Source organism: Haliotis asinina, chromosome 8 (assembly GCF_037392515.1).
Source record: "Haliotis asinina isolate JCU_RB_2024 chromosome 8, JCU_Hal_asi_v2, whole genome shotgun sequence".
NCBI classification, from domain to species: Eukaryota; Metazoa; Mollusca; class Gastropoda; order Lepetellida; family Haliotidae; genus Haliotis; species Haliotis asinina.
In genome coordinates, this window is record NC_090287.1 from 26,991,665 (window position 1) to 27,005,726 (window position 14,062).

General features: G+C 38.6%; 1 protein-coding gene across 13 annotated transcripts in view; it reads right to left on the reverse strand.

Annotated features, from left to right (window-relative positions):
* The window catches only part of LOC137293924 (metastasis-associated protein MTA3-like), a 41,111-nt gene that overhangs the window by 22,270 nt on the left and 4,779 nt on the right, over nt 1–14,062 (reverse strand). For 9 of the 13 annotated variants that reach the window (XM_067824778.1, XM_067824780.1, XM_067824776.1 and 6 more), the window contains exon 4: nt 9,482–9,529. The exons of the other annotated variants lie outside the window; for them this stretch is intronic. In XM_067824778.1, coding sequence (XP_067680879.1) covers nt 9,482–9,529 — 48 coding nt within the window. The remainder of the gene's footprint in view (nt 1–9,481; nt 9,530–14,062) is intronic. 13 annotated transcript variants of the gene reach the window in all.

Genomic DNA, 14,062 nt, shown 5'->3' on the forward strand with positions numbered 1-14,062 from the left:
TCTACTAATTTGAAAACACTATATACAACCAATCAAATGATTGTGTTTGGTTTGAAGAAACCTTATCAAGGACGAACAAATGGTTAGATGGTCAAGTTGGTTGGGCTTTAGGGGTTAAATGTTTTTGGTGAGGTGTTATGAGAGACAAGAAGGGTACCAGCAAGTCAGTCTATGATAACACCCGCCAGTTCAGAGGCAGCTGATCATGTAGACATGTCTGTAAAGGTCACATACATTAACACACATCGGTAGTATCCTAATTCTCAACAGCCTGAGGTGAGATCAACCATGCTCCTGATATTATTCCAGGGCACCCAAAATAAATACTTTAAGGTGTTCAGAATTGCATTTACCAAACATGTTGGAAACACAGAATTTTAAAACATTTATCATACTCTACCTTGTTAACAGCATTCCAGCAGTATCACAGGATACCAGAAATGAACTCCATACATTGAATCCAAGTGAACTGATAAGTCAATGCTTTAACCACAAGAGTACCATTACTGTCTAAACATATCTTATTCATCCAATATTTCCTTCTGGTTACAAGTTTAAAATATCTAGATCAAATCTTACACAAGAAAGGACCTATTCTTGCTCATACATTGACAACAAAGTATTACAGTATTTATACTAACAGCAGTATATCTGCAAGGGGCATTAAAAAAGGTGTCACTTATTGTGAAATGACTACTGGTCACTTGATTGTGTACAAGCTCATGAAACCACTCTACCACCCTCATATGCTAGAAACCTGTAAATTTGCTTCTTTCTCAAGACCCCAAACATCACATCACCCAAGGTTCCATCACTATTGAAACAACTGGCACATATGATCACGAAAATAAATTGTTAGATAGACAATCACCATTATAAAGCTTTCTTCCATCCTGAACTAATGCATAATAACACACAGCTTTAAGTTTAACATCATGGTTTCCTGAACTGCAAATTGTGCCTGTTCATGAGCTAGAAGTCATATAAATGATAGCACAATTTGCCCTGAGACCAAAAAGGAGCCAACAATCCTGTAATCTCCTTCACTGTTTCAGTTGCATTAGACTCTTAATAAGCAGACCTTTCATTCCATGTACCACCATCATTCATTAATCTAAAGCAATTCTATTTGAAACTAAGAAAAAGAAACATTGCCTGCCAACAATGTCTCAAGGAAAGAATTAAAATTCCTTAAATAATTAATTATTTAAACAAATATCTCCACCAAAACTAAATCTTGCTATCAATTTGGCTCTCTGCCCATTTCACGTGAGCACAAACTGAACTGATGAGTATTGCAAGCCTCATCCCACAATGACTATGAGTAATGTCGCTGTGACCTTCATTTCTGTACTAATCAGTGTAATACACGCGGGCCCCATCAGAGACAAGCATCATGGGAAGGAATTTCTCCTACACTGTATTGATTCAACAAAACTGCATGAATAACTGCTATGCAATCTGCATGTAAATATGCTCAGTAATATCTATCTGGACTGATATGACATAATCACCAATCATGAGGGGTATCATTGAGCATTCACTCATCCTTTTCTCAAAAATCTGTTCAGTGTTTTTCTCCTTTTAGGAATTTAAAGAAGAAAGAAATGGTTTCTTGAACCATCTTTATCACCAATCATGTTGGTCAGATATTCTGTTAGTTTCATTAGCATGTTCAATGTTTGAATTTTCTTCATGACTTGAAATTGTGTCACAACTTTTAACAGAAAAATGACAGACCAAAAATCTTTGTAAAAATTCTCAAACTCTTAAACACTAAAAGCATTACATTATCATATCTTTCATTCAAGAATATTCAAACCTACTTTTTAAAATCTGAATTAAAGATTACATATTTATCAGGTCAATATATCGACTGATATCACAGATAAGCAAATGTTTTTGATCCTGAAGGTCTTTGTTTAATGACGAATTGGGGACACAATGGGCAAGTGACATGACCTTTGACCTGTCCCCAGACTTTAGACATGTTTGTTCATGTACGATCACAAGTAAACAAACACAGCAAAGTAGGCTTGGCTTTCCTTGTACACAAAGAAACTCAGTGATTAAATTAATCATCTTTAGTTCAAACTTTACAATTGGAACTATGAGTGAGATCATCATCATAATCATCATGTGTGCACCTCAAACATTTTCACAGAGACATGATAATAGAGACAGTTTATTATTTTCAAGAGAATTACACCATCGACTGTCACTGGCTACTGAAATGACTGGCACAAACACACACTTTGTGATGATGGGGTAACCATCAAACATATTTTGCACAAAGTTATGTTTCCATGGAAACAACAAAACAAATCCTGAAAAAATAAATTAAACCAGCAAAAGGCACACCAATGGGTAATGATTAACACATGTGTGAAGTTTGGTGACCCCAGCATGTAAATTTTAAGAGATCTGCCCCGGACAAAACCATCAAACACATTTGGCACATCTGTGTTTCCATGGAAACATAAAAAAAACCCCCAAATTCTGAAAAACTTCAAAATAGCAAAAGGCACAATTATGGGTAATGATTAACATTTGTGTGAAGTTTGGTGACCCTAGCATGTAAACTTTAAGAGATATGCTCCAAACAAAGTTTCGGGACGGAAGGAATGAACGCTATATACCCCGTTACTTCATAGCAGTGGTATAATAAATGACTGTTTATAGTATCCATTAACGCAATTTCCAGCATGCACGGTAAACATTTCAGAACATCTTGTTACTATTACAGACAACTGGTCTTGCACTATTCTGAACACCACAGTCTGTCAACATGTTTCAATATCCAAGCCAGACAAATATATGTTGTCAAATAACTAGTACAGTTGATTTTCTAACAAAGTTCAGTGACCCTCTGATTAGGCATCTTGCCCGATAAAACACACAATTTGTTAACTATATAATGTACATGATAACAATATCATTTAATCATTTAATGGAAAATCATTTATAATGGAGATCAACAGATGTTAGTTCAACAGCAAAAAGATGTAATGATGATGATGAATAATAAATATTGCACGACACAATTCTGATAAAACTTCAGCACAACACAAACACTCCAATCTGGAGAAACAGGAGAACTGGCAAAAACTGAAAAGATTTGCAAAATTATTTTCTTTGGCTCAAGAAATGAAGCAGAACTGCTTGTGTAACACAACATACAAACACTCCTGCGTCGTCTCTGCCGTTGTCGTGCAGGCACACGCTTCCTTCTCTTGCCTGGGAATTAAGACAGACAACATACAGGGTGTTAATTGCATCTGTCTTTCTCCACAGAGATGATACCTTATAAGCAGATTCCAACACATGCTAGACAGAAGTTCTTCACATTATGCTGTGCTGTTTGTTACTAAAATACCCTATAACATTGTCCATGGGGAATGGATACGCAATTTTGAGGAAATTGTGTTCCTGCTTTTAGCAATATTCCAGCTTTATCAAGGTGATAGATAACAAATATGAGCTTTACACATTCTATCCGAGTTGGGAATTCAAACCAGGGCCTTTGGCATGATTAGCTAACACTTAATCACATTATCTCCCTTTGTCATTATGAACTTGTAAATGTGTCCTTGTTTCTCAGTTCCATAGACTGACACTCCTGCTGTTGATTACTGAACTGTCTGGTCCAGGCTCGATTTCTTATAGAGCATTGCCATTTAATGGAGTATGCTGAATGTGGCATAAAACTAAACTCACTCACTCACTCATGAAGCATGACTTCACATAGTGCAGTTTCAAGTACAGACATATTCTGGAAGTACAATTGGGCCTGTAATTGATTTGATTTCACTAATTTCCTGAAAATTCACAAGCACAAACATTATGCTGACAAACCAAGAAATGTGGACTTCAAACCTATAATTCTTGACAGCTTATTCTTCCTTTATTTCTTGGCATAAGCAATTTAACATGGTCTTTAGAAGGACAACCCATGTCCCCAGAATATTCACTGTGAACAGCAGCCTTAAGAAAATACGGTTGATGTATGATTACAGAGGTACAGGTTTAACTGAGATAGTAACTCGACTGTAGAGATGACATATATCATCTGATGTTACATCTAACATCATCACGTAACAATCAGCACAAAGAAAAATGACTGAGATGAAATAAGCTCATCAGAACACCAACAATCATACATCAAATGGCTTGGCATGGAAGACAAGTGCCTGCTATTGGGCCATGTTGGAGCTGTCACACCTTAGCCATTGAGTTAGCGCCTAAAGATGCGAGCAATAAGGCTTTGCTTGGCTGTAAAATCCTTGCCTTGGCACAAACAGGGCCTCAGCGATCTTGCCATGACAAACTCTCACACAAGAAAACCCTGGAGAAAGGACCTAAACAGAGCCCCAATAATCATGTTGGGATAGGCAATAGCAACCAACAACATTACACCTCAAGTAGGCCTAAAGACTGAAGCTCTTTCTCTGGCCAAGGAACTATCACCCTGAGTGGGCCTCAGTCATGCCATACACTACTCACACACTGAAGCCGCAGAAGAAACACCTCAACAGGACCTCATCAAGCAGGCCATGGAAAGCTTTCCCAGCCAATGAGATTGTCCCTAAAAAGGGTCTCCACAATCAGACTAAACATGATTCTCACGCTTCAGCAAAGGCAGCAGCACCTCATGAGGGCCTCCATGGATCAGGCCATGCATGACTCTCAATCACACCCCAGCAGGGAGTACAACATCTGGGCAGGTACCCCAGGGTTGTCATTCCCTCTTGTAGCCAGTCCTCTTTGTGTGGGACCAGCTGTCCCTGCTTGCTGGACTGCTGCCGCCAACCAAGCCTCACCACAGCACTATCACACCAAGGCCTTTGTGTTGTCTCTCGTTCTGCTCAATTGATTTCAATACACACACCACTGATTTCTCCCATGTTTCACAGACAGAGTTGACAGAGTTGATCATTTCCATCGTATACTTAAAATTCATCTTTTAGTAGTAGCAATTTGCTCAGGTGCTCACATTCAATTTTTAATGACACTGTCCGAATCTAAAATAAGTGAAAGGTAATAGGACTAATTTTACTTTTTCAAAATAGAGCTTGTGAAGATGATATGCTAGTGTATAGGTATCTCCACAGAAAAGGCAGCAGCACAGGTCAAGCAGCTCTAGTAGTGCTGAGTATACCCCCTAGACCCACCCAAGCTGTGGTAGTATCAGCCTAGCGTGACCCACATGCATCAGCAACAGCAGGAAGGTCAGACCGCTCTCCCTCACTCATGTCCCAGGCAGACAGCTGATGCTTTAGTAGGTCAGAAGACAGACAGCAGCCATTACAGACATCAGTCCCCATCCCAAGTCTCCACATTAGTGTACAAACACATTGAGAAATCAAATGCAGGGAGGCTAGCGTTCATCATAATTGACTACTATCAATGCTGAATTACCATAATACCAATGCTATTTTAAGCACATGGAACATGAAATAAAAGTATAAATGGTAGATATCTGAGATGCTGAGTATACTAACATCCCTTAAATTCCTTCCTTCCTTGAATTAGGCAACTATGCAATTTAAAATTTCAACTGAAGTATGAATGTGAAATCTTATCAGCTATTCTCAATGGTGTCAAATTCATCTTTTCATCTACTAATTTTTTTTTGTAGAATGGCAATGGGTTCTTTTTACTCTTTAACAATGCTTATTATTCTGTTACCTTATCTTGTGTTGAAAGAAGGGAAAGTCATATCAAAGTGTCCATGAACAGACAAGGAAAGTCAAGCAGTGTCCTAGGTAGACTAACAACTACTCTCTGAAATGAACATATTTTACAGAACAGAGTTCACAGAAAATAACACAAAATATCATGAAAAAGAACCACATTATCTAGAATTATGTGGACTTTCTTGGATACATTAGCTTCCAGGCCGATATGACTGACTATGTCCTAGGCCGTAGCATGATAATAAGTACAACTGACAGCTTGTCAGTGGATTTAGTTTTCATGATACCTAAAGCTTACATAAAACGCATTTTCGCGCTGATGCTTCCCAGCAATAACAGAAAAGCCCTTTGGCGATACATATGAATGGAATATTATTTCTCAGATGACTGTCAAAATGACAAATATGTGACAAATTCACAAATAAAAAAACACAGGAATCGTATTTAAAAGGAAACCAAATAGTCTTAAAAATAATTGTTTTATGAAAACCAATCCAGCACTAACAATTTCTCAAATACACTCGTTGTTAATGAACACACACACACACACACGCGCGCGCGATAGGTTTTCCTCTGTGAATCACCTTGATATTTGTCTGTGCAGTAGTTGTGTTTTGTACATACATTCGGTCAAAACATTTCCCCCCCTAAAACTGTATTTTACAAAAACATTTTCCATTCAAATTCTAGTTTTTTATTTAAGGTAAGGTCTGTTTCCATCCCATAAAGTACACAGAAGAAAATCAAGAATCAACATTCTAGTTTTCATGAGGTCTTTATGAATTTCGATTTATCATTCAATTCATGTTAATAGGTAAGTTTATTTGTTCAGTATACTAGAGTTTGTTATTACTAGAGTGAACAGTGAAAAATATGATAATGCTTTTTGACATTCACAAATAAATACTACTCTGAAATTTTCATGACTCCCAAATATTGTAAATGACTCCCCAAAACAAATACTGTGAGACACCATGACTTTCTTTTATCAAAGTCTGTTTTCAAAACCCTGAAGAAAGAAAAGTATTGCCTAATAATAGCAATGATGTAATCCCTATAACCACTGTTGATAATTCCTTACACTGCACTTCATCCACCAATCAACTGACTCGCATATCACAGTCACATCACTGCTGTCAGATACACCTTGGCACCACACAGAAAGCCAGCCTGACCAGCATCAAAAGGAACAGTTAAATCTGATCTACAATGGTCACAGGCCAGTCACACATAATGAATGTGTTCAACTAAAAAATCAATATTATCTTCAGTTCTGTTCAGGAAATTAAGTTCCAAAAAGCAGTAAACTGGTGGCGTGGCTTCAGAATCAATACCTATGTAACTTGGCCAGGACTAGACTGTGGTTGTCAAAGACAGACTAGCAGGCACTATATTGTTTAACATTTGAATTTTTTTTACCATAGGATCTCAAGTCAGTAATATGTGTGAGGACAACAGCTTGAATTAGTTCAAATTTCCCAACAAAAAAAACCAAACAAAACATGGCTAAGGGTATGGTCCTGATAAATTTAAGAGATAGTAACAGCAAATCTGGGATTCGAACCCTGCATCAAGATACTATCTGACAATGTGGTCATACACACACATCCTTATCCAACTATTACCCTGAAGCTTTTCACCTGGTCTAAAATAAGTACAATGTTCAAGAATGAAATGTGACACTATGGCATTCCAAACATCTGTTTGATAACCATAGAGCTATGACCAGGCCGAGAGGTGTTTTCATTGTTTTCTTGCAATAAATATTAATAGCACTATCTGGCAGCAGGTTCATACCATGATGTTGCCATGGTGATAGAAAATCAATAAAATTATAAGTAACTTAAAGGCTGGCACATGACCTTCAAAGAAATGGCATTTGGCTGCAGCAGAAATTAGCAATGTGACACACTGTAAGCATTAGGGCTAGACATTTGCCCAGATAGCAACTTATTCCACTTTCTACAACATTCACCATATTAACAATTTAACATCAGAGAAACATGTTTTTTAATTGCTACTTGCAAAATTATTGTCCTGTGACAGTCAGCAAAATTCCTGCTGTTAATAAGTTATCTGTATATAATTGCACGTGGACCAGACAGACAACAATTGAAACCATCAGCATACCACTGGGGCATGCAGCCATTCAATTCGAGAGCCTTACCCTGATCCTCATATTGGTCAACTTTCACTTTCACATATGAGGCACAGCCACCCAGTAGGGGGGGATAACATGGAACAAAGACACTGGTTGATATTATAAAAGTAGAATTCAACCTTAGAGAGTCTGTATGTATACTGATTTCATTTCACATTTTAACTTGAACTTGATTGATTATCCACTATTCAAAGGCTAATGTAAAAGAAAAAAAGAAAAATAAAAGACCTGACAAAAGGCCTTACTCAGGGCTACGGACAATGGTAAGGAGGATTGGGCATGGCTGTTAATGTTGTAAGTACACCATTGCCAAAAGGACTTATCCCTGTCCACCTTTACTGCCAGAGAATGTTTATCATATACCAGCCATGCAAACCACTGTTTGACAGCATGAGGCATATTCTGACACCACAGATTTTCAAAACTAAGACTTTGCTAACAGTAACAACTCCAAAGGATCTTATACACCATTTAACAATGAGCTTCTGTCATAGCAACCTGGAATGGATTATGGAGAACGACTTTGGTTGTTGGTGAGTCAGTTCTCACCTTCATAATCAATAAATAAAGAATCATTTTGTTTTTTGTCAGCAAAACAAGCAACATAGTAAACAAATTAACACAAAGTTAAAGACAACACAACGCGAACAAAATTTGAAAACAAAGGCCAATTTTGATATCTGAAACCATCTGAAACTGTCAATTTTGTTTTTAAACCCTCTAAAGTCATCTCAAGAGATTAATGTCAAAACCACACTTTTGTAGACGAAGAACTGGAAGAAATTCAAAATGACCTCATCATGCCAATACCACATAGAACATGTTTACAGTACAACGCAATGATGAACCCCAATGATGTGATTCTTGATGCCATTTATCGATAATGAAATACAACATTTTCTTCCAAGATGTCCTTACATTGTAAAGATTATAAAAACAAAATTTAACCCTTAGTCTACTGGCTTATAGTTATACTTTCACAACAATTCCAGATGTTATGCTACATTTTTAGACTCATACAAGCTGACCTTACTAGACTGCAGGAAATTGACAGGGGCTTTCAGAAAAACTGATACAGTCAGCCAGTTATCAATAGCATATATTCAGTAGAGATGTACCTATTTGTTGGTAAGTGGCTTGGGTTCAACACTCCTGTTATCACAGCACGGCTGCAGCATGTGGGGATAAAGTCCATAAAAAGGTTGCAGCAAAGGCAGATTCTAGTGTTTTTAACAGTGTCAGAAGGCCGCTGAACAGGAAATCCATAGTGCAAGGAACTTTGAACAGTACAAACTGCTGCCCATAACTTCAACATGTGCATGGTCAAGTAACGGTTCCAACCAGACATTTACACCAAGTATTGACAGTAATTGATATCAATATCTGTGTATTTTAATTTTGCGTACATATAGCACTTTCCATAATGAATCACAGTTCAAGGGCTTGCACTGGCCAAATTGAATAATACTGCATATATATGGAAAAACCTGATAACGAGGAAGGTACACTGCACCAGTGGCAGGCAATCCCTTATTCAAAAGCAGTCATTACAGCCAATTCACTGCAATTCCAATTGTGCATGAAATGGGAAGCCATGACAATCAACCACACAAAGCAAACATACCTTCATCTCTGTCTTGGTTGTACACCTTTTTGGAATCAAGGGCATCAGCTGCAAGAAAGACTGAAGTTAATGCAACGTTAATACCACTTCAGTCATGAAGATAGTGGGGGAATCCACTGAGGGGAATACGATCAGTATCACTAATACTGGGTAAGGATATATGAATGTTGAGAAACAAATACAATACCAGGGCACCAGTTAAGGTAACAGTCAATAAACCAATTGAAACAATAACCGTAGGATAGCAAACAAATTATTCTGATCAGGTTGGTAGTGATAATTTATCATGACAATAGCCACTGATCACAATACTGTCAAATAAAATATATCTGAGTGTTGGCAATTGTCCTGCATAGATTGAATGTATTACATCTTGATCTTGTTTTGGTAAGACTCAGATTCAAACCAAAAAGGCATTTTTAAACAAGGTAATGCATATCCCATTCTACTGATCATAACAAATGAAACGAATTCATGAAGTGATACTTTGATTCACCGCATATTTATGTTGAATTGAAACAATGCTAGTACTAGGCAAGACAAACAAAATTGTAGCTACAGAACAGTGTCTCACTTGAATCATCTCCATTAAAACAGTTTGAAAAGATAAGGATGAAATTTAGCAATAAGCATATCTCTCTCAGGATAAAAGATAAAACCAAATTGTATAATATTTTGGCCTCAGAAAGCCCGGGATCAAACCAGTGACCTGTTCACCAGGCAAACACAATCCAGAAGGCCACGGAAACCATCCAGTGACCTGTTCACCAGGCAAACACAATCCAGAAGGCCACGGAAACCATCCAGTGACCTGTTCACCAGGCAAACACAATCCAGAAGGCCACGGAAACCATCCAGTGACCTGTTCACCAGGCAAACACAATCCAGAAGGCCACGGAAACCATCCAGTGACCTGTTCACCAGGCAAACACAATCCAGAAGGCCACGGAAACCATCCAGTGACCTGTTCACCAGGCAAACACAATCCAGAAGGCCACGGAAACCATCCAGTGACCTGTTCACCAGGCAAACACAATCCAGAAGGCCACGGAAACCATCCAGTGACCTGTTCACCAGGCAAACACAATCCAGAAGGCCACGGAAACCATCCAGTGACCTGTTCACCAGGCAAACACTATCCAGAAGGCCACGGAAACCATCCAGTGACCTGTTCACCAGGCAAACACTATCCAGAAGGCCACGGAAACCATCCAGTGACCTGTTCACCAGGCAAACACAATCCAGAAGGCCACGGAAACCATCCAGTGACCTGTTCACCAGGCAAACACTATCCAGAAGGCCACGGAAACCATCCAGTGACCTGTTCACCAGGCAAACACTATCCAGAAGGCCACGGAAACCATCCAGTGTAGCTCAGAAAAATCAAACATATAAGGCTACATGAGTGAATATTTCAGTTAAAAATTCAGGGGTTCAAAAATATTTTGAAAAGCACCTTGTCATGGGGCAAGTGACTTCAAGAAAGTAACTTGTCCTAACTAATTTTCCACTTGCCCAGATTTTATGACACAATGTGTGATGTTAATGTTTACTGGACTATTTACCCAAGAGTGGTAATTTCACTCTCTACTAGCTCTATTTTATTATTATTGTGAACTTTAATCGCTTCTTTATGGACAGATATGAACTGAAATCCTAGATAATTTGCAGTTTGAAACCATAAGTGGAAATTATCTAGTAGTCTATGGACATGTAAGATACCATTATTTGATTGCCCAAATTGAAAACTGACTTGTCCCTGTTGTCGAGCGATTGGACTTTTGAACCCCTACAATCATCCATCTACATCAGAGCCTTTGAAAAAGAGTTTTATCTGAACAAATGAGAGACATCATCATCAACATAATCATCTACTCAGTCTTCCAGGATTTGTCAACAAACAATACTGTTTGAATATGGTTTTACTCCCCTTTTAGCAATATTCCATCAATATCATAGCAAGGGACACCAGAAATGAGCTTCACACAGTACCCATATAGTGAATCAAACCCAGGCCTTCAGCTTGAGTGAGTGAGTGAGTGAGTGAGTTGGGCCTTATGCCGCTTTTAGTAATATTCCTGCAATATCAGGGCAGGGAGACACCAGAAATGGGTTTCACACATTATACCTATGTGGAGAATCAAACCTAGTTCTTTGGCACTAGGCTACCCCACAGACCCCTAAAAACAATCAGCTAGTTAATATTTAATATCCAGTCTAGCATAAAGTCAGTGCTGTCAGAGTGGTGGATACAAAAGAATGAGTGAGTTTAATTTTATGCCGCACTCAGCAATATTCCAGCTATATGGTAGCCCCATATATATGAGCCTGACCCCCCGATCCTGTTAGTCGCCTCTGGTGACAAGCACAGTCGCCTTTTATGGCAAGCATGGGTTGCTGAGGGCGAATTCTACCCTTCAAACATAAACAAACTTCTACAGATGTATGTGAATATATGAAATTAACCAAAGTTTAGTTTGCATGAGATAGTTTTGTATATATCCAGTCACACAAATAACAAGGTTGTTAACATAAGAAATATACAAATCTCTGATAACAAATGTAGTGGTTCATAGCATGAGATATTACATTGAGACTCCAACATATTAAACCTTGACATTACCCCAAAAATCTTAACCATTTTTTCCAACATCATTATGCCACGAATCTGAAGCATACCAAACCTATGGATGTACCAATGAGTCTTAAGAAGACAATAAAACCACTAGGCAGCCACAGGTCATGAAGTATTACATGATATAAAAGTTCTAACTACACCATTGCAGACTACAGAAAGCAACAACTTGATGTATATTTCATGTAGACCAATATTATGTCCATGGTGACCTATGTACTAAACAGCTTACAATCCTTGCACTTGACAGAATAATCTGTGGCTTGCTAAGCTGCTGCTTGTCAGGAATACTTTCAGTTCATTTACTTCTGATGACAAATTATGTATTCTGATGAGGTCCGATGTCTATTCTACATCAGAGCTGATATAGAGCGTTCAGCCTGACCTGATCAAGTGAATACTTTTGCATTGCGTGACTTTGTCACAACTGGTTGGGTCTATTATTGTGAAGGGGGCACCTTGTCACAACAGCTAAGAGTGAGACAATGTTGCGATTTGACAACTCAGTGTCCAGGAATCATCAGCAACATACTAACTTTCTTTCAAAAAGAAACTGAGGATGTTTTAATGTTACCGACGTATGCATGCACTCTCTGCTCCCATAATTAATAAAGTTAACCTGACCTGCTGTTTGTGCTTTTTGACCTCCAGAGGCATACATATGTAGAGCAGCTCAGATCTAGATGAACAAACTGTTGTGGCTCTACTATACTAGTCAGTGATATCAGCATCAGTGTCCCTTCTACACAGACGAGATATCAGCATCACTGTCCCTACTACACTTGAGAGGTGATATCAGCATCATTGTCCCCTCTACATGGGAGAGGTGTTTTCAGCACCAATGACCCTACAACACTTAAGAGGAGATATTAGCATTATTGTCTCCTCTACATGAGAGAGGTGATATCAGCATCAATGTCCCTGGTACAATGAAGAGGTGATAGCAGCATCAGAGTCCTTTCTCAACAGAAGTGATATCACATCAGTGGCCTTACACTGGAGACAGGATATCACCATCACAGGAGAGGAGAGGTAGTATCAGCATCAATGCCCTAACTACACTGGAAGATGATATCAACATCAGCATCCCTACTACACTGACAGAATGGAATAGATTGAGATGACAACTTGAGACGGAAACATGAAACATAAGCTGCTTTGTTAGCCAGAAAAATATTGCTTCTTCCTTGATTTGTACAGTGATGAATAGTGCAACACAAGACACTGTAACAGCTGGGATATGAGTTCAGGACTTAACATGGAGTAACAAGGAACAGAACAAAATTCATGTTTTGCAATTACGCGTCAGAGTTTAGTTTCATGCTGTTTTAGCAATATTCCAGCAATATCACAAAGTGGGGACCCATGTGGGATACCAAACCTTGATTCTTGACCTGACAAGCAAATGCTTAACCACTAGGCTACCCCACTGCCCCATTTACAATTACGAGTCAAAACATGGGGAGCTGTCTCGATTTATATTCATTGTAGCATAACTTCCGAGAAAAAGTTCACTGACCCTTCATAGGAGCTTGTAATAAGTAATGGTGAGAATGTCGCTTTGAACAGTATTTCTGTTAAACCATGATATATTGGCTTTAAACTGGGAAGACAAATGTGATGCCAAATGGGATCGGGTGGTCAGACTTGTGACTCGTTTAACACGTCTTGGGATCAGAATTGCAGGGATAGGAACAGGAACATCTTAATTATGTGTTACAGAATTGTTTGAATTGTTGAATTTGACAATTTGAAATAAAATAACTGGAAATCTAATGATCAGCAGAACATACCAACAGAGATGCCAATCCTGAATCAAATGAAAGCAGTCATGCCCTGCCCTAAGCAATTCTCGAGCCCTAGGGTGTGAGTTAGGCGAGCATGACGGGGGATCAGGACCCTTTTGATGGTTGGTGTCTTGGGAACGGGGGGAGGAAACTATGCTT